The following is a 22,245-nucleotide window of genomic DNA, read 5'->3' as shown; positions in this document are numbered from 1 at the left end:
TCCTGGGTTCAAACAAATCTTGTGCCTCAGCCTCTTCTTTTTCTCTTTTGAGACAGGGTTGCTTTGTTGCCCAGAATGGAGTACAATGGTGTGATCATGGTTCACTGCAGCCTGAAACTCCTGGGTTCAAGTGATCCTCCTGCCTCAGCCTCCCGAGTAGCTGGGACTATAACTGCATGCCACCACGCCTGGCCAAGTTTATAACTTTTTTGTTGTTGTTGTTGTTGTTGTTGTTGTTTGTTGAGACAGGGTCTTGCTACATTGCCCAGGCTGGTCTTGAGCTCCTGGCCTCAAACGATCCTCCTGCCTTGCCTGTCAAGTTGCTGGGATTATAGGCACAAGCCACATTGCTGGCCTGTGAAAATAATAAAAGTTTTCAAAAATGGAAAATCTAAAATGAAACGGAGTTGTAATAGGACACATACGGCTCAGCAAGCATCAGTGGCAACGCATTCTCTTGTATCTTGGATGGACGATTGAAACCCATGGCATAGACTCCTTGGAGAAGCTGTGGTTTCCTAGAAAAACAGTTAAAGATGAAAGTCATTGTCTCTTTGGTTGAGGAAAGCAGCAAAATATATGGAGGATTTTTCTCTTTTACTGTTTACACATAGTTTTTTGTTTATTTGTTTGTGAGACAGAGTCTCAATCTGTTGCCCAGGCTGCAGTGCAATGGTGCAGTCTTGGCTCACTGCAACATCCACCTTCCGGGTTCAAGCAGTTCTCATGCCTCAGCCTCCCGAATAGCTGGGATTACAGGTGCATGGCACCATGCCCTACTAATGTTTTTTTTGTTTTTTTTTGTTTTTTTTTTGAGACAGAGTCTCGCTCTGTCGCCCAGGCTGGAGTGCAGTAGTGCGATCTCGGTTCACTGCAAGCTCCACCTGCCAGGTTCACGCCATTCTCCTGCCTCAGCCTCCTGAGTGGCTGGGACTATAGGTGCCCGCCACCACACCCGACTAATTTTTTTTGTATTTTTGTAGAGACGGGGTTTCACCGTGTTGGCCAGGATGGTCTCGATCTCCGGATCTTGTGATCCACCTGCCTTGGCCTCCCAAAGTCCTGAGATTACAGGCGTGAGCCACTGCACCTGACCTAATTTTTTTATTTTCAGTAGAGACAGGGTTTCACCATGTTGGCCATGCAACTCCTGACCTCAAGTGATCTGCCTGCCTCAGCCTCTCAAAGTGCTGGGATTACAGGCGTCAGCCACTATGCCTGGCCTACACATAGTTTGTAATCAACAATAATTGAGCTATGCTGAACTGAATACATGTTAGTACAGCTAAAGCTTTCACCCATTATCTGGAAATTTTACTAAATATCCCAAAACATCTAAAGTATTTGTTTATATTTTTTATATGGAGTCTGGTCTTGCTCTGTTGCCCAGGCTGGTCTGCAACTCCTGGCCTCAAGTGATCCTCTCACCTTGGCCTCCAAAAGTGCTGGGATTACAGGTGTGCACCACCGCATGCAGCTAAATTCTTTTATACAACTTGGTTAGTGGCTGGGTGCTTTGGCTTATGCCTGTAATCCCAGCACTTTGGGAGGCTGAGGCAAGTGGATCACGAAGTCAGGAGATCAAGATCAGCCTGGCCAACACAGTGAAACCTGTCTCTACTAAAAATACAAAAAGTAGCCGGGTGTGGTGGTGCTCGCCTGTAATCCCAGCTACTCAGGAGGCTGAGGCAGGAGAATCACTTGAACCCGGGAGGCAGAATTTGCAGTGAGCCGAGATCGCGCCACTACACTCCAACCTGGGCGAAAGAGTGAGACACCGTCTAAAAAAAAAAAACAAAAGGCTGGGCGCGGTGGCTCAAGCCTGTAATCCCAGCACTTTGGGAGGCCGAGACGGGCGGATCACAAGGTCAGAAGATCGAGACCATCCTGGCTAACACGGTAAAACCCCATCTCTACTAAAAAATACAAAAACCTAGCCGGGCGAGGTGGCGGGCGCCTGTAGTCCCAGCTACTCGGGAGGCTGAGGCAGGAGAATGGCGTGAACCCGAGAGGCGGAGCTTGCAGTAAGCTGAGATCCGGCCACTGCCCTCCAGTCTGGGCGACAAAGCGAGACTCTGTCTCAACAACAACAACAACAACAAAAAACCTTGGTTAGCTAAAACTGTTCTGTTGTGATAAAAAGATATCTATTACAGACCTAGGATCTCTATTTCAGTGCAAAGGGGAGAGTCAGAAAGTGAATAAATACTCACAGCCGAAGCTCTTCAAAAGACTTCACTGAGTACAGAGGGGAGTTTGGATCCCGCTGCAGGACTTCTACTTGGTTTGTGTTATCGACAAGGTTGCTTCTGATCAGCTTGTTGAGTAAGGACTGGGCAGCTCTGTCCTCTGTCAGGAAAAAGAAAGCAAAGAATTTTTAAAAGTCCTTGAAACCTACCAAGCATTTACTCTAATTCAACTGCCATTTGTATTTTGAATAATAACGTACTGAACATTCAACTTCAAGGTACCTCATAGTTTTGACTTATAAATTAAAATAGTTTTATTAAAGAAAAAAGTTATGATCCATCACCCATTTAGGCCTCATACTCTTCTCCAGACTCTATCTAACAGCCCTCTTCTCCTGCAGTTACCTATTCCTCTTATCCAGACACACATATTTACTCCCCCATTTGCACTATATATAAACCTAAAGTAATTAACAATCACAACAATGGGAAAAAAAAACAGGAATTAACAAAGTCTGTACCTTAATATTGGACAAGTTGGTCTCATCTTGTCTTCCATGTCAAATGTGTCAAAATAACATTAAGCTTAATTTTATTTGACAATAGAGATTGTCCAATAAACTTAAAATTTTTTATAATGGCCTGTTCAAGTGTTCAGTTGTTCAGTGTAAACTTTCTCTAAATGTAAACCATTAGAACTCCTCACCTATTGACTATTTATATTGAACTTTTTTCTTTTTTTTTTTTTTTTTTTTTTGAGACAGAGTCTCGCTCTGTCTCCCAGTCTGGAGTGCAGTGGTTCAATCTTGGCTCACTGCAAGCTCTGCCTGCTGGGTTCACGCCATTCTCCTGCCTCAGCCTCCCAAGTAGCTGGGACTACAGGTGCCTGCCACTATGCCTGGATATTTTGTTTTTGTATTTTTAATGGAGATGGGGTTTCACCGTGTTAGCCAGGTTGGTCTTGATCTCCAGAGCTCATGATCCACCCGCCTCGGCCTCCCAAAGTGCTGGGATTAGAGGCGTGAACCACTGCGCCTGGCCCCTATATTGAACTTTTATGCTAGCACTGTATCACCGATTAAAGTCGAGCCAAACTGGGTATAAAAATGAAGCCTCATAACAATCCACTTTCTTAGAATGTAGAAGCTTGTTATTATATAAAGCTCCACGGCTGTGTTACCTTTCTCTTCTTCATCTGTCTTCTCTGCATTGGTATTGGTCTTGACAACAGCACCTTTATCAGACACAAAGTGGCCATCACTCAAAATCACATCCCATACCCAATAGCTGGGACAATTCAAATTCTATAGCACTAGAAGTTTTTGTAAAGGCCTAGAGAGCAAAAAATAAATGAGGAAACCGAGCTGCTGATAAAAACATTTTATTGTCCCTAAATAAACAAAGGTGTAAAACACTGTTGCTCATATATATAGAGAGAGAGATATTTTATTTATTTATTTATTTATTTATTTTGCCCAGGCTGGAGTGCAGTGGCGCAATCTCAGCTCACTGCAAGCTCCACCTCCCGGGTTCACACCATTCTCTGGCCTCAGCCTCCCGAGTAGCTGGGATTACAGGCACCCGCCACCATGCCCGGCTAATTTTTTTTGTATTTTTAGTAGAGACGGGATTTCACTGTGTTAGCCAGGATGGTCTTGATCTCCTGACCTCGTGATCCACCTGCCTCGGCCTCCCAAAGTGCTGGGATTACAGGCGTGAGCCACCGCGCCCGACCTCTGTTGCTCATATTCTTTCCTATTCTAGGTCTCCTCCCCGTACCTCAAAAACTATTATTTCCCTCATTGAATCAATACTTCTGAAATATTATAGAAAGATTAGAGCAATTAGTGATCAGAAACCACCTTGATGCTCAACAGAGGAATATCTATGCAAATCGGATTTTATTAATATGTGAACACAATAATGCCATTAAAATTCATGTATATAACAAATGAGCAGTAAGACCAACAAAATTCATGCAAATAATTTTTTTTTTCTTTTTTTGAGACGGAGTCTCACTCTTGCCCAGGCTGGAGTGCAGTGGTGTGATCTCGGCTCACTGCAACCTCTGCCTCCCAGGTTCTAGAGATTCCGTTGTCTCAGCATCCTGAGTAGCTGGGATTATAGGTGTGCACCACCACACCTGGTAAATTTTTGTAGTTTTAGTAGAGATGGGGTTTCACCATGTTGGTCAGGCTGGTTTCGAACTCCTGACCTCAGGTTATCTGCCCACCTCAGCTTCCCAAAGTGCTGGGATTATAGGTGTGAGCCACCACACCCGGCCTATAAATTGTTGATTAATATAAATTTATAGTCAAATGATACTGTGGTTATATAAAATCATACAAAAAAGATTGTAAGTGAATTTTGAGAAAGGCAAATGTTACATTACCTTCCAGTAATATTAAGTACATCAACAATAATGGAAATCTTAAATTTGGATAAATATGATTTCAGAATAATTAGGATAGGTAAACTGTCAGATTCCTCGCACTTTGTCTATCTCATCCCAAATTGAGAACATTAAAAAATTAGTCTTTGTCAGTATAGTCCCATGGTTAGTAATTAGTCCCACTTAAGTAGCCTAATTCGTTTTTCACTCCCACACCCTTGCTATCAGTGTGCAATCCTCATTCTTGTATTAAAAACACTTTGAAGCCAGGTGCAGTATCTCACTCTTGTAATCCCAGCACTTTGGGAGGCTGAGACAGGAGGACTGCTTGAGTCCAGGAGTTAGAAACCAACCTGGGCAACACACGGAGACCTCATATCTCTTTTTTTTTTTTTTTTTTGAGACGGAGTCTCGCTCTGTCGCCCAGGCTGGAGTGCAGTGGCCGGATCTCAGGTCACTGCAAGCTCTGCCTCCCGGGTTTATGCCATTCTCCTGCCTCAGTCTCCCGAGTAGCTGGGACTACAGGTGCCCACCACCTCACCTGGCTAGTTTTTTGTATTTTTTTTTTTTTTAGTAGAGACGGGGTTTCACCGTGTTAGCCAGGATGGTCTCGATCTCCTGACCTTGTGATCCGCCCATCTCGGCCTCCCAAAGTGCTAGGATTATAGGCTTGAGCCACCGTGCCCTGCCGGAGACCTCATCTCTATAAAAAATAAAAATAAAAAATTAGTTGGGCATAGTGCGTTGTGCCTGTAGTCCCAGTTACTCAGGAGGCTGAGGCGGAGGATCACTTGAGTCTGGGAGGTTGAGGCTCCAGTGAAGCATGATTGAAGCACTGCACTCCAGCCTGGGCAACAGAGCAAGAACCTGTCTCTTAGAAAGTAAACAAATAAAAATAAATAAATAAAAACACTTCGGTCATACAAACCAGTTTGTTGATTTAAAAATCAGATGATACCAGTATCGTCCAACGCCCTGCCTGGTACAAATACAATTTTTTTTTTTTCCAGACAGTTGTCTGGAAACCAAAACAAAAATACTGAAGGAAATCACATTTGTTTTCAAACTAGCTATTAGTTACTTACCATTGGCATCTGGTTTGATTTTCTCTTCCTTAAGATGCAAGTTGCTCAACTAAATGGAGAATATGGGGGAGGGGGAAAGTGTCAGGAAAACCACTTAAAAAGATTTGGAATCAACAGAGCCCCCCTAACGAAGCTGGGGATAAAACAGCCATTCTCAAGGTATATTCATTAGGACCAATTCATTGAGTTGTTCCGTTTACTAAATGTCTGATGAGAATAAACAAAATTTCCCATAAATACATCAGTGGAGAAAAATGCTCCACATCGGTACCTTCTATTTACAATTCTGTGAGAGAATTGTAATTTGTGAGTTTGCTTAATGCCCTGATTATAAACTCTCTCTCTTTGTAGAATATCATTAGACTTGTCATTCTCTCATATTTCTTTTGTGTGTGTGGGAATTGCTCCATTTCAAATCATATTTCAAACGAGGAAATTTAAAGAGATGTTGAAAAAATACAGTCATACTTTGGAGAACACTGGGAAGGGAGGACTGCCATGAAAAGCATCTGTAAAGCCGGGTGTGGTGGCTCGCACCTGTAATCCCAGCACTTTGGGAGGCTGAGGCAGGCAGGTCACGAGTTCAAGAGATCCAGATCATCCTGGCCGACATGATGAAACCCTGTCTCTACTAAAAATACAAAAATTAGCCGGGGTGGTGGCGGGCTCCTGTAGTCCCAGCTACTCGGGAGACTGAGGCAGGAGAATGGCGTGAAGCCGGGAGGCAGAGCTCGCAGTGAGCCGAGATCACGCCACTGCACTCCAGCCTGGGCAACAGAGCAAGACTCCGTCTCAAAAATAAATAAATAAATAAATAAATAAGAAAAGAAAAGCATCTGTGGGTAGGAATTAGTCATGCTGCAGGATACGTTAGAGTCGTAAGACCACAGTATGCTTATGTGCAGCCTCACATTCAAGTCACCTTTTGCTGGTGTCTGATACTGTAGCTGGTAACAGCCTGGTGCATTGTGGCATACTGTGTAATTAAAATACCCACTGGGCTGAAGTGGAAATAGAAAGAAAGAGACAGAGCAAAGAGACATTTCAAAGAATGAATTACTACGACTTTGATCAAATACTGTATATTAGGGATATCCTAGCAGGTTTTATCTCCTCTATTAGAATGCAAATACCTTCCTGACAGGGCCTATTTCGTTTTCTACTGCTCCTTGAGTAGCAGGGCTACCCCACAGGAAATGTGCCCAGAGTAGCCGATATTTCTATTTTTGGTCTTTGGATGTAGCACAGAGTAAAGTAAGTGCTCTAGTCATAAATTTTTTGTAAAAAAAAAAAAATCAAAACAAAAAAGACTTTCTTTTTTTTTGAGACGGAGTCTCGCTTTGTCGCCCAGGCTGGAGTGCAGTGGCGCGATCTCAGCTCACTGCAAACTCTGCCTCCCAAGTTCATGCCATTCTCCTGCCTTAGCCTCCTGAGTAGCTGGGACTACAGGTGCCCGCTACCACCCCCAGCTCATTGTTTTGTATTTTTAGTAGAGACAGGGTTTCACCATGTTAGCCAAGATGGTCTTGATCTCCTGACCTCATGATCTGCCTGCCTCAGCCTCCCAAAGTGCTGGGATTACAGGCATGAGCCACTGCACCCGGCCAAAAAAAGACTTTTTTAAACGTCAGAAAGCATCTGTAAGTCTTGGACCCCAGCACAGGGATTAGATAGATGAAAAGTCTGGCGTGAGTAAGTAACCTTTCAAGCTAAAGCCAACCCTAATCATAAAATATCAAGCAGGGCCTAAGACATCATCTGGTAAAAACAAAATGAAAATCACAACCTAATGGTTCTTTCTTTTTTTTCTGCAGACAGGGTCTTACTCTGTTGCCCAGGCTGGAGTGGTGCAGTGGCATGATCATAGCTCACTGAAGCTTCAACCTCCTAAGGCTCAGGCAATCTTCCTGCCTCAGCCTCCCAAGTAGCTGAGACGACAGGTGCTCACCACCATGCCCAGCTAATTTTTGTTTTTTTGAGATGGAGTCTCGCTCTGTTGCCAGGCTGGAGTACAGTGGTGCTATCTCGGCTCACTGCAACCTCCGCCTCCTGGTTTCAAGCAATTCTTCTGCTTCAGCCTCCCAAGTAGTTGGGACTACAGGTGCACACCACCATCCCCAGCTAATTTTTGTATTTTTAGTAGAGACGGGGTTTCACCACATTGGCCAGGATGGTCTCGATCTCTTAACCTCATGATCTGCCCACCTTGGCCTCCCAAAGTGCAGGGATTACAGGCATGAGCCACTGCCCCCGGCCTGCCCAGATAATCTTTTATTGTGAGTTGGGATCTTACTGTGTTGCTCAGGCTGGTCTTGAGCTCCTGGGCTCAAGCGATCCTCCTGCCTCAGCCTCCCAAAGTGCTGAGATTATAAGCATGAACCACTGCATTAGGCCGCATTTCTGTTGTCCCTCTAAGTCCAAGAACAGGAGAAAGGGGAAGGAGGGTAGGAAGGAGAGAACAAAAAAATGTTTTAATGGGTGGTTTGTTGAGAATGGAGAAGCCCCATTTCTATTCATGGAAATGGACAGGAAGTTTCTGGTGTCTTTCTGCTTTGGTATTGGGAAAGAAGAAGCAGAAAGGGAACACATTAAAGAGATTAGAAAAAAGGAAATTAACAAAAAGGAAACCATTCAACAGGAGAAAGCCAACTGAAAAACAACAAAAAAGAAATCATTATAAAGCAGTAAAAATCCTTCACTAATTCTGAAGGATAAAGAACACACTAATTGGGGAGGGCAGTGGGGGAGAGCGTTAGGAAAAAGAGCTAATGCATGTGTGGCTTAATACCTAGGTGACTGGGTGATAGGTGCAGCAAACCACTATGGCACATGTTTACCTATGTAACAAAACTGCACATCCTGCACATGTACCCCAGAACTTAAACAAAACAAAACAAAACAAAAACAGCTGGGCACAGTGGCTGATGCCTGTAATTCTAGCACTTTGGGAGGCTGAGGTGGGCAGATCACTTGAGGCCAGAAGTTCACGACCAGCCTGGCTGATACGGTGAACACCATATCTACTAAAAATACAAAAATTAGCCAGGCGTGGTGGCATACGCCTGTAATCCCAGCTTCTCAGGAGGCTAAGGCAGGAGAATCGCTTGAACCTGGGAGAAGGAGGTTGCAGTGAGCTGAGATTGTGCCATTGCACTCCAGCCTGGGCAACAAGAGCGAAACTCCATCTCTAAATAAATAAATAAAAGCACTCCCTACATCCTGCCAATTAACCTGGTCTAGTACTCAGGGCTGTTAAAATGAGAAAGAGAGGCGGGGTGCTGTGGTTCATGTGTGTAATCTCAGCACTCTGGGAGCTGAGGCGGATGGATTGCTTGAGCTCAGGAGTTTGAGACCAGCCTGGGCAACATGGCGAAACCCCATCTCTACAAAAATAGAAAAATTAGCCGGGCATGATGGCACTTGTCTGTGGGTGGTCCCAGCTACTCAGGCGACTGAGGTGGGAGAATTGCTGGAGCCCAGGAAGTCAAGGCTGAAGTGAGCCATGAAGATGCCACTGCACTCAATAATTTTTTTTTTTTTTAAATAGCAAGTTTGGTCAGGTGCGGTGGCTCATGCCTGTAATCCCAGCAATTTGGGAGGCGGAGGCGGGCAGATCACGAGGTCAGGAGATCGAGACCATCCTAGCTAACACGGTGAAACCCCATCTCTACTAAAAATATAAAAAATTAGCCGGGCGTGGTGGTGGGCGCCTGTAGTCCCAGCTACTGGGGAGGCTGAGGCAGGAGAATGGCATGAACCCGGGAGGCAGAGCTTGCAGTGAGCCGAGATCGCACCACTGCCCTCCAGCCTGGGCGACAGAGCGAGACTCCGTCTGAAATAAATAGCAAGTTTACAGGAGTAAAGTTAACAGTACTTATTCCTATGGTGATAATAACTACCTAAAATAAATGACAGACCTGAAGTTTAAATCAGTTAATGAGGTATAAATGAACTAGAAATAGCCATTGCCATAAAGTTTTTTGTTTGTTTGTTTTGAGACGGAGTTTTGCTCTTGTTGCCCAGGCTGGAGTGCAATGGCGTGATCTCAGCTCACTGCAACCTCCGCCTCCCAAGTTTAAGCAATTCTGCCTCCCAAGTAGCTGGGATTACAGGCATGTGCCATCACACCTGGCTAATTTATTTTACTTTATTCTTTTGAGACGGAGTCTCGCTCAGTCACCCAGGCTTACAGGGTTTACAGGTGCCCACCACCACGCCCCGCTAACTTTTTTTGACTTTTTAGTAGAGATGTGGTTTCACCATGTTGGCCAGGCTGGTCTTGAACCCCTGACCTCAAATGATTCACCCTCCTCGGCCTCCCAAAGTGGTAGGATTACAGGCGTGAGCCATCACACCCGGCCGCTTTTGTATTTTTTAGTAGAGATGGGGTTTCACCATGTTGGTCAGGCTGGTCTCGAACTCCTGATCTCAGGTGATCTGCCCGCCTCAGCCTCCCAAAGATTATAGGTATGAGCTACCACACCCGGCCCAAAAAGTTTTTTTAATATTCAATGATAAAAGGACACACAACAATAAGGATCATTCTTTTGTTTTTATATTTTTATTTATTCATTTATCTGAGAACAAGTCTCAGTCTGTCGCCCAGGCTGGAGTGCATTGGTATGATCATGGCTCATGCAACCTCAGCTTACCAGGATCAAGGATCCTCCTGTCTCACCCTCCCAAGCAGATGGGACTACAGGTACCTGCCACCAGGCTGGGCTAACATTCTTTTGTTGATACATTGTTCAACTCAAAGTTAACAGGGTAAAATGAAATGTGTAGGAAAAGGTGGTAGCAACATTGTAAATAAAAGTAATAGGCCGGGCGCGGTGGCTCAAGCCTGTAATCCCAGCACTTTGGGAGGCCGAGAGGCAGGCCCGAGATCACGAGATCAGGAGATGGGGCCATCTGGCTGCCTGGTGAAACCCTCGTCTCTACTAAAAATACAAAAACTTGGCGGGGCGGGAGTGCGCGAAGCCTGTAGTCCCAGCTACCGGGAGGCTGAGGCAGGAGAATGGCGTGAACCGGGGCCCGGAGCTTGCAGTGAGCTGAGATCCCGTACTGCACTCCAGCCTGGGTGACAGAAGCGAGACTCCCGTCTCAAAAAAAAAAAAGTAGTTTTTTCTTTTTTTAGGAGCCAGAATCTCCTCATCCTGGAAGGCTGGCCTACAGTGGCGGTCTCGGCTCACTGGCTCCTTCCGATCTTCATCTCACTACTTCAGCCTCAAGTAGCTGGGACTACAGGCTGGCCTAGCAGCCCAGCTAATTTTTTTTTTTTTTTTTGTATTTTTTAGTAGCGGCAGGTTTCCTGTGTTATGGGATGGTCTCCATCTCCTGACCTCATGATCCCGGCCTGGGCCTCCCAAGTGCTGGGATTACTCCCCAAAGTGCTGGGATTACAGAAGCGTGAGCCACTGTGCAGAGGCCAATAGATGTTGTTTGATTACAATGTATCAAATTCTGAAGAGGTTCCTGTAGAATCTAAGAGACTACAGCCGCGGTAGCGGTGGCTCAAGCCTGAAATCCCAGCACTTTGGGAAGAACAGGCTGAGGCAGATCACAGGTAGGAGATCCAGGCACCGTCCTATGCTAGTGAAACCATCTCTAAAAATACAAAAACTAACCCGAGGCCGAGGTGTGAGCCTGTAGTCCCCAGCTACTCAGGAGGCTGAGGCAGGAGAATAGAGGCGTAAATCCGGGAGGCCGGAGCTTGCAGTGAGCTGAGATCCGGCCACTGCCTCCAGCCTGGGCTGACAGAAGCCAGAGACCTCCGCCTCAAAAAAAAAGACACAACCAAAACATGTAAGGATCTAAAGCCTGCAATACAAAAGCAGCATTAAAGTTTGCATTACCCACCTTAGTGTCAATGAACTGAATGCTAAAACTTATGTGGAAAGCAGTTAGTTCAGATACCTGTGTGCTCGTTTATTTGAATCAAAGAAAGGGAAAAACGATTTTTCTTGCAACTTGATTGGGGAAACCATTTTGAAATCTAGAAAACTAATGAAAAGGCAAAGAGATAAACTTTTAAAACTCCCTGCAGTTCAAATTGCCCAAAGCTCTACTTTTATAATATCCAAATTTTCAGTGCTTTAATAGTTTTAAGATGTCAAAATAATTGAGGAGCCATTCCAGTTATACTTCATTTTATTCCAAAGCTACTTGAAAAGGATTCTTGAAGTATAAGAAGGAAGATTTAATGGTAATGAACTATCCTGAATAGGAACTGTCTCACAGCAAAATTGTGAGGTTTGAGATGGAGTCTGCTCTGTTGCCCAGGCTGAAGGCGTGAGCCACAGGCATGAGCCACCGCACCCAGCCTCATCAGTTTTCAATCCTTGCCCTCAATTGAAAAAAAGAGCCAGGTGCAGTGGCTCATGCAATCCCAGCACTTTGGGAGGCTGGAGGTGGGAGGAGGATCCTTGAGGCCAGGAGTCTCTGAGACAAGCCTGGGCAGCATGGTGAGACTCCACCTCTAAAAGCTTAAAATAAAAATATTGGCAGAGCATGGTGGCTTGTGCCTTCAATCTCGGCACTTTTTGGAGGCTGAGGAGGAGGGGATCCCTTGAACTCAAGAGTTTTGAGACAAGCCTGGGCAACATAGCAAGACCCATCTCCTAAAAATAAAAATAAAATAAATAGGCTGGGCATGGTGGCTCATTCCACAAATCCAGTGCTTTGGGAGGCGAGGCAGGCTGATCATCTGAGGTCAGGAGTTCGAGACCAGCCTGACCAACATGAGTAAAACCCGTCTCTACTAAAAATACAAAAAAATTAGCCAGATATGGTGGTGCATGCATAATCCCAGCTACTCAGGAGGCTGAGGCAGGAGAATCCACTTGAATCAGGAGGCAGAGGTTGCAGTGAGCCGAAGTCCGCCATTGCACTCCAGCCTGGCCAACAGAGTGAGACTCTGTCTTAAAAAAATAAATAAATAGGCGGTGCAGTGGCTCACACCTGTAATTCCCAGCACTGGGAGGCTAGAAGTGGTCTGGATCACCTGAAGGTCAGAGGAGTTTGAGACCCAGACTGGCCAACATAGGAGTGAAACCCCATCTCTACTAAAAAATATAAAAACTAGCGGGCATGGTGGTGGATGCCTGTAATCCCAGCTACTCGGAGGCTGAGGCAGGAGAATTACTTGAACCCAGGAGGCAGGGTTGCAGTGAGCCAGCATGGTGCCACTGCACTGCAACAGTGACACAGTGAGACTCCGTCTCAAAAATAAATACATAAAATAAATAAATAAAATAAATAATAAATTTAAATGAATTTTTAAAATAAAATAAATAAAAATATTGGCTGAGCAGCACCAGGAGGCTGAGGTGGGAGGATTGCTTTCGAGCCCAGGAGTTCCAGGTTACAATGTGCTATGATCTTGCCACTGCATTCAGCCTGAGTGACAGAGTGAGACCCATCTCTATTTTAAAAAAATACACACATGGCAGGGTGTGGTGGCTCCGCCTGTAATCCCAGCGGTTTGGGAGGCCAAGGCCCGGGCAGATCATGAGGTCCAGAGGTCGAGACCATCCTGGCTAACACGGTGAAACCCTGTCTCTACTAAAATATACAAAAAATTAGCCGGGGTGTGGTGGCAGGTAGAAGCTACTCAGGAGGCTGAGGCAGGAGAATGGCGTGAACCCGAGGAGGCAGACCTTGCAGTGAGTGAGATTAGCCACTGCACTCAGCCTGGGTGACAGGCGAGACTCCCATCTCAAAAAAAAAAAAATGCATACACACACACACACGGCCAGATGTGGTGGCTCACACCTGTAATCCTAGTACTTTGGGAGGCTGACATGGTGGATTGCTTGAGCTCAGGAGTTCGAGACCAGTGTGGGCAAGATGATGAAACCCTACCTCTACTGAAATACGAAAAATTAGCTGGGCACGGTGGCACATGCTTGTAGTCCCACCTACTTAGGAAGCTGAGGCATGAGAATCGCTTGAACCCGGGAGGCAGAGGTTGCAGTGAGCTGAGATGCTGCCATGGCACTCCAGCCTGGGTGACAGTGCGTGACTCTTGTCTCAAAAAAAAAAATAGTGCCATTCATAGACAATACTAATCTTAAAGATTAATGATGCAGCTGCTTTGGAAAACATCTTGGCACTTCCTCAAAAGTTAAACAGAGAATTCCTATATAATCCAGCAGTTCCACTTCTAGATATATACCCGAGTATTGAAACTGTGTGTCCACACAAAAACTTGTACATTAATCAATCAAAAGCAGTATTATTCATAGTAGCTAAAAAGTAGAAATAATCCAAATGTCCAGAAACTGATGAATGGATAAATAAAATGTGGTATATCCACACAATGGAATATTATTTGGCAACAATAAGGAATACAGTACCGATACATGCTACAACTAATGAATCTTAGTTCATTATACTAAGTAAAAGAAGCCAGTCACAAATGATCACATACTGTATGTTTCCATCTATATGAAATGTTTAAAAGAGGCAAATCTAAAGAGACAGAAAGTAGATTAGTGGTTGCCTAGAGCTGGGGAGTTTGTGGGGAAACAGGGAGTGACTGCTAATGTGTACAGAGTTACCTTTTGGGGTGATGAAAATGTTCTAAAACTGACTGATATAAGCTACACACTTCTGAATACACCAACCGTCAGTGAACTGTATACTTTAATCTCACCGTAATGTTGTAATAATAAGGTCTCAAGATTCTGTTTCATAAAATGCAGGAATTTGTTGTTGTAAGGTTAATAAAATGGCTAGTTTGGGCCTGCTAAAAATAGCAAGAGTTAATCTTTTTATACCTGAGTTTTTATTATCACTGGGTTCATTATTATGAGTTTCTGTTCTATCTGAAAGATAATTCTATGACACAAACTCAAGCCAAATAGAAAATGTCAAAGCTACCTACTCCTAACAAACCCTCTTAGGCACATTAATAGGTTAAAACAATGACAATTTAACCTGACCTGAATGGCTGGGTGCGGTGGCTCATGCCTATAATGCCAGCACTTTGGGAGGCCAAGGCAGGTCACCGCTTGAGCTCAGGAACTTGAGACTACCCTGAGCAACATGGTGAAACCATATGTCTACAAAAAATACAAAAATTTGCCAGGTGTGGCGGTGCACACCTGTAGTCCCAGCTACTTGCAGGGCTGAGGTGGGAGGACTGCATGAGCCTGGGAGGTCAAGGGTGCAGCGAGCCATGTACACACCACTGCACTCCAGCCTGGGTGACAAAGTGAGACACTATTTAAAAAAAAAAAAAAAATGACAACAACAACAAAAAAACTGACCTAACAAGAAGTTAGTTAAAATAGTCAAAACTCTCAGAACTAAAAAATAATAAAAAAAAAACAGGCCAGGCACAGTAGCTCATGCCTATAATCCCAGCACCTTGAGAGGCCAAGGCAGGTGGATCACGAGGTCAGGAGATTGAGACCATCCTAGCTAACACAGTGAAACCCCATCTCTACTAAAAAAATACAAAAAAATTAGCCAGGCATGGTGGTGGGTGCCTGTAGTCCCAGCTACTCAGGAGGCTGAGGCAGGAGAATGGTGTGAACTTGGGAGGCGGAGCTTACAGTGAGCCGAGATCGCGCCACTGCACTACAGCCTGGGCGACAGAGTGAGACTCTGTCTCAAAAAATAAATAAATAAAAATTAAAAATAATAATAAAAATTTAAAAAAAAGTAAAAACCTCTCAGAACTACTTGAAATACATATTTATCTCTACATTGACTAATGATGTGGTTTTTTTCTAAGTGTATATTGTGCCTTGAGATATTGGCTAATAAAAATATGAAGCCAGCACACAGAAGCACAGGAAAGCATTATTTCATTTTTATCTCAGCCTTTATTAATTTTGTATTTGCTTTATAATGTACATAATATATTTAGTAAAACAATAAAGTATGCAATTTCTAAATAGATATGTACATATTGAGAGTGAATGCTCAAAAGTTTCTTTGCAACAGAGCCATGTAACAGAATAACAAACTACACAGTTCATTTACTCAATTAACAATGCCTGCCAGGTTAGGCATGAGAAATGCTCAAATGGATAAGGGCCACACTTAAGGGAGGGGATGCCATAATGAAAATAGGAGCATTAAGTGGAAGCAGGTATTCTGAGTGCTGAGACCTCCCTCACCCTTTCCTCCACCTAGATTCCAGAACACTGAGTCAGACCTCTACCATCTAGGCAGGAAATTAGAGGATCCCTCTCTGCAAAATCTGGCCAGACCGGGAGGAAAGTTCTTAGGACACTGACACAGACCACTAAAGATATATAGTTAAGGTCAGAATAGACAAGCCCCACTCATGTGTTTACAGCTTCCACTCAACTTTTTAGTCACTCACTCTTAAATATGAGTGGCCAAGCAAGGATTACAGACATCTGAGAAATAGTCATCATGAAAAAGTAGATACTGAAATGTATAGATAAAACACGCCTCACATGAAACAGAGACTGAGCAGAGAGATGAAGAAAAATATCCTCCAAATGATGCAGATATTATGACCATGAAAGCAGTACAGGGTATTGTCTGTAAAAAAGGAACAGTAAAGGAAGAAGAAAAAAGTTCCTTAAATTAAAAATACGAAAGTAGAAGTGAAAATGAAATATACTAGACAGTACTTGAGAAAATCTCCCACGAAATATAGAAAAAAAGAAAGGAAAAAAAAAGAGACAAAGATGAAAAACAGAAGAAAAAATAAAACCAAAGGACTTTTCGACAAATGGTGCTGGAACAATTAAGACATCTCTGGCCAGGAGCGGTGGCTCACGCCTGTAATCCCAGCACTTTGAGAGGCCAAGGCGGGTGAGGTCAGGGGTTCCAGACCAGCCTGGCCAACATGGTGAAACCCTGTCTCTACTAAAAATACCAAAGTAGCCGGGCTTGGTGGCAGGCACCTGTAATCCCAGCTACTTGGGGGACTGAGGCAGGAGAATCGCATGAACCCAGGAGGCGGAGGTTGCAGTGAGTCAAGATCGTGCCACTGCACTCCAGCCTGGGTACAAGAGTGAGACTTCGTCTCAAAAAAAAAAAAGACATCTCTATGTGAAAAAGATGAACACATGAACCTCAGTCGGCACAGCAGCTCACGCCTGTAATCCCAGCACTTTGGGAGGCTGAGGCGGGCAGATCACAAGGTCAGGAGTTTGAGACCAGCCTGGCCAATATGGTGAAACCCTGTCTCTACTAAAAATACAAAAATTAGCTGGGTGTGGTGGCAGACACCTGTAATCCCAGCTTCTCAGGAGGCTGAGGCAGGAGAATTGCTTGAACCTGGGAGGCAGAGGTTGCAGTGAGCCGAGATCGCGCCACTGCACTCCAGCCTGGAGACAGAGCAAGACTCCCCCTCAAAAAAAAAAAAAAAAAAAAAGAGATGAACCTCAATCCATACCTATTAGAAAAAATTTAACTCAAAATGTAAAATGGATCACAGACATAAATGTAAAATTTAAAACTGTAAGACTTCTAGAGAACACAGGAGAAAATCCTTGTGGCCTTGGATAAGGTGTATATCTTGGAACATAAAAAGAACTAATCACTTAAAAATTGATAAATTAGGTTAATCAAAGTTGAAAATGTCTATTATTTGAAAAGTACTGTTGAAAAAAGACAAATTGTAGTTTGGGAGAATATATGCAAAACATATCCGATAAAGGACTTATCACGCCTGTTATCCATCCCAGCACTCTGGGAGGCCCAGGTGGGTGGATTGCTTGAACCCAGGAGTTCCAAGACCAGCCTGGGCAACATGGTAAAACCCTGTCTCTACAAAAAATACAAACATCAGCCAGATGTGGTGGCGCATGCCTGTGGTCCCAGCTACTCTGGAGGCCGAGTGGGAGGATCCCTTGAGCCCAGGAGGTGAAGGTTTCAGTGAGCCAAGATAGCGCCACTGCACTCTAGCTGGGTGACACAGTGAGACCCTGTCTAAAACAAACAAACAGACAAACAAAAAAACAGAACTTCTATCCAGAATATATAAACCTTCCCAACTAAAAACAAAAACAATCCTACTTTAAAAATGGGCAAAAGGTTTGAAAACCCACTTCAAAGAAGTTACATAGATGGCAAATAAGCACATGAAAAGATTTTCAACATCATTAGTCATTAGGGAGATATATAAGTTAAAATCACAATGAGACACCACCACCATGTACCTATCAGAATGAAGGAAACCGACAATACTGTGCAGGGAAGGATGTGGGGCAGTTGAAGCTCTCATCCATTGCTGTTGGGAAAGCAGAATGATACACTTTGGAAAACAGTTTGGCATATAACTTATAAAGTTAAACACATACCACATAACACAGTAAATCCTACTCTTCAGTATTGACTTTACCCAAGAGAAATGCAAACATATATCCATACAAAAATCTGTACCTTAATGTATAGAGTAGCTTTCTTCATATTGTCTCAGACTGAAAATTACACAAGTGTCCATCAATAGAAGAATAAGCAAACTGTGTATATCCACAATGGAATTCTACTTAGCAATAAAAAGGAACGAACTACTGATACATGCAACTTGGTTGAATTCCAAATGCATAATACTAAGTGGAAGAAGCTAGACTTTTCAAAAGGTTACATATTACATGATTCCATTTTGTAACATCTGGAAAAGGCAAAACTATAATGACAGAAAACATATCAGCAGTTGCCAGAGAAGGGTGAGGAGAGGGAGTGAACTACAAGCAGTTGTAGTTCTCTGTAGAGATGGTTGACTGTGGTGGTAGTTACAGAACTGTATGCTTTTGTCAAAATTCATAGAACTGTACACTAACAAAGTTTAATTTTACTCTATGTAAATTATACCTCCATAAACCTGACTTTAAAAACTTAAAGGGCTGGCCAGGTGCAGTGGCTCACGCCTGTAACCCTAGGACTTTGGGAGGCTGAGGTGTGTGGATCACTTGAGGTCAGGAGTTCAAGACCAGCCTGGCCAACATGGTGAAACCCCACCTCTACTAAAAATACAAAAAGTAGCCAGGCATGGTGGCACATGCCTGTAATCTCAGCTACTCAGGAGGCTGAGGCAGGAGAATCGCTTAAACTCAAGAAGCAGAGGCTGCAGTGAGCCAAGATCGCGCTATTGCACTCCAGCCCGGGGGGACAAGAGCGAAACTTCATCTCAAAAAAAAAAAAAAAAAAAAAAAAAAAAAAAAAAAAAAAAAAAAAAAAAAAAAACCCTAAAGGGCCAGTCCAACTGATACAACATTCATCTAATAAGAGTCCTGGGAAAAGCTGTGTAGTGGTGCGCACCTGTAGTCCCAGCTACGAGGGAGGCTGAGGCAGGAGGATCCCTTGAGCCCAGGAGTTCAAGGCTGTAGTGCACTATGATTCTGCCTGTGATTAGCTACTGCACTCCAGACTGGGCAACATAGACAGACCCTGTCTTAAAAAGAAAAAAAAGAGAGAGAGAGAGAGAGAAAGAAAGTGAGTGAGTTCCAGAAAAGAGAGAATTAAGAAAAAACAAAGGAGAAGAAATCAACAATGAAATTATTCAAGAAAAGTTCTCATAACTGAAGAACAAGAGTTTTTCAGATTGAAAGTACCCACACCCAGGGGCCAGTAATATGGATGAAAATACACCCATGCCAAGACATATTACCATACATTTTCTGAATATTGAAAACAGAAGATTCTCCAAGCCTAGAAAGGGGAAAACAAGTCACATCAAGAATCAGGATGGTCTCAAACATTTCAACAACAAATACAGAAATCTAGAAGGCAATGGAACAATAACTTTAAAATTTGGCAGGAAAGTAATTTTCAACCTACAATTCTATACCCAGCCAAACTATTATCCAAATTACAGGGCAAAATTAGATTTTTTAAGACATGGAATAGTCTTTTTTTTTTTTTTTTAATTATACTTTAAGTTCTAGGGCACATGTGCACAACGTGCAGGTTTGTTACATATGTATACATGTGCCATGTTGGTGTGCTGCACCTATTAACTCATCATTTACATTAGGTATACCTCCTAATGCCATCCCTCCCCCCTCCCCCCACCCCAACATGGAATATTCTTAAGGTAATTTACTTCCCGTACACCTCTAGAAAGCTGACAGATGGCTGCACAAAAATAAGGAATAAATCAAGAAAGACGGAAGAGTGGAAGGACAGAAAGGAAGGGATCCAAGAGATCCAAAAGACAAGAGAAAGGAGGAATGAATCTGCAGAATTAGGCTGAAGGGAAATTTGCCCTGTTCCCTCTATCCCCCAATATGAACTGTGCTCTAAAGACAGGAGTAACTAGTCCAATTTGAAGCAGACTTAAAAGGCCTGGGAGAAATGGAATTGATAGAATATTTGATGAGTCTAAGCATTCTGAGATAAACTTAGACAACTGGAAGAGAGTTTGGGGTTGAATTGATAATTAAGAAAAAAAATGAAGCAAAAACATAAGGCAATTAAGAATTCCAAGTAAAATAAATTTTATAGAAAAGCAAAGGGCCAGGCGAAGTGGCTCAGGCCTATAATCCCAAAACTTTGGGGAGCCAAGGTGGGAGGATGGCTTAAGCCCAGGAGGTGGAGATCAACTCGGATAATATAGCGAGACCTCGTCTTCACAAAAAATTAAAAAGTTAGCTGCACAGGTTAGCTCATGCTTGTAGTCCCAGCTACTCAGGAGGCTGAGGTGGGAGGATCACTTGAGCCTGGGAGGCGGAGGTTGTAGTTAGCAAGAGATGGTGCCAATGCACTCCAGCCTGGGTGACAGGGCAAGACCCTCTCTCAAAAAATATATGTAAAGAAAGAAAGAAACAGAAAAAAGAGGCTGGATGTGGTGGCTCACACCTGTAATCCCAGCACTTTGGGAGGCTGAGGCAGGTGGATCACTTGCATCCAGGAGTTCGAGACCAGCCTGGGCAACATGGCAAGTCCCCATCTCTACAAAAAAAATACAAAAATTAGTTGGGCATAGTGGCACATGCCTGTAGTCCCAGTTACTCAGGAGGCTGAGATGGGAGCATGGCTTGAGACCAGGAGGCAGAGACTGCAGTGAGCCAAGATCACTCCACTACACCCCAGCCTGGGCAACAGAGTGTGACCCTGTCTCCAAAAAAAAAAAAAAAAAAAAAAAAGGAGTTGCCTCTGGGGAGGAAAAAAAATTGGCCGGAACCATTATTTTTAAAATCACTTGACTCTTTAAACAATGTGTATATACAACTTATTTTTTATCAGCTATAAAATATAAAAGACAAGGTTCTTATTCTTGAGGAAGTCATAGAAATAAGTACTAACAGAAGTATGTTTAAAGCCTACTAGAATTTAAAGTGTTTCGGTGGGAGAAATTAATTCTACGCAGTAGTGTTTAACACATATGTTCCTTACCATGTGTCAGGCCCAGAAGAAAAAGAACAAAGTGAAGCCGATGAGGAAAGGATTTGCTGACTGCCAGACCTACTGGGTCCATCATTTATCACTGAGCAAGCACACAAATATGAGCAGAGACATGGTCCCTGAGCCAAAGAAGCTCTGAATCTAGAGGTGGAGAATGACACCTAAAATAGCTATTACAAACCGGGGCGGCCAGGAGCCGTGGCTCAGCCTGTAATCCTGGTGCTTTGAAAGGCGGAGGCAGGAAGACTGCTGGAGGCCAGGAGTTCCAGACCAGCCTAGGCAACCTAGCAAGGCCATGTCTCTATTTCAATTAAAAACAAACAAAACACAATCTAGGGTGATGAGTACAATCTACGATCATTCCTGGTTCCAGGAAGACAGACAGGCGGCTCAGCGCTTTACCGACAGGAGCACTCACCTGCGCTTACGTAACGCGGGGGCGGCTGCGTAAACAAAGCCAGCTCAGGGTCCAGGCTCCATCCCTATCCTCCCCGCCACCCCATCCAGTCTCTAATCAACCTAGGAACCACCCTTTCCCAGGGACCAAGTCTCCGGCCAGAACTAGTCCCTAACCCTTTTAGGGCTTAAGCCAACTCACCGACTCTGCTGCCGCTTCCTGCTCGTCCACCGCCAGGGCCCATGAGTCAGTGGCCATGGTCCCAGGCGCGGGTGGGAGGCTCGTGCTGGCAGATTCGGATTCGAGGGATGGCACGGTACACTGACCGTGAGCTCCGGGGGTTCGCGGCAGGCTCTGCTCCAGCCCCACTACAAGGCTGCAGACCGGAAGCGGCGCGCCACAGTGACGTCGGAGGCCGCTCCTGTTTGGCCACCCTTTGCCCACTTGGGGCTGTCGATTCTGTCACCCTCAGGCCCGTACCCCTCAACCCCGGGCAGAGCAGGCTTTCCCATCAAGCTGAGGTAGTTATCTTAAAATGCCTAAGCTCTGGTCAACTTGGCTCTCCAACCAAAGAACAAAATCAGATTCCCACCCAACACAGTGGCAGAGAAGGCACTAATACAGATTGAACGGATTGAATATATCAAAACAGAAAACCATTAACAATAGTCACCAAAATGCAAAACAAGCAGAGAGCTGTTTCCCTTTTGAGGTTGGTAATTTAAAATGTCCAGGTGTTGGCAATCAGCCCTGTCAAAAAACCCATTTGGTTAAAAGTCCACTTGACCACTATGCAATCTTATGCATGTAACAAAAGGGCACCTGCACTCATAAATTTGTACT

At 44.1% G+C, this 22,245-nt stretch overlaps 1 protein-coding gene across 1 annotated transcript in view; it reads right to left on the bottom strand.

The window, feature by feature from the left end:
• The window catches only part of LOC101008023 (ATP-dependent RNA helicase DDX19B), a 38,195-nt gene extending 16,378 nt beyond the window's left edge, over window positions 1–21,817 (bottom strand). The window contains 6 exon segments of the mRNA XM_031658632.1: window positions 426–518; window positions 2,214–2,349; window positions 3,370–3,423; window positions 5,667–5,715; window positions 19,275–19,310; window positions 21,604–21,817. Coding sequence (XP_031514492.1) covers window positions 426–518; window positions 2,214–2,349; window positions 3,370–3,423; window positions 5,667–5,715; window positions 19,275–19,310; window positions 21,604–21,660 — 425 coding nt within the window. The 5' untranslated portion in view covers window positions 21,661–21,817.
• Between the last annotated feature and the right edge of the window lie 428 nt (window positions 21,818–22,245).

The sequence above is a fragment of the Papio anubis genome, chromosome 18, assembly GCF_008728515.1.
Source record: "Papio anubis isolate 15944 chromosome 18, Panubis1.0, whole genome shotgun sequence".
Lineage (NCBI taxonomy): Eukaryota > Metazoa > Chordata > Mammalia > Primates > Cercopithecidae > Papio > Papio anubis.
This window is presented reverse-complemented; position numbering and strand designations above follow the sequence as displayed.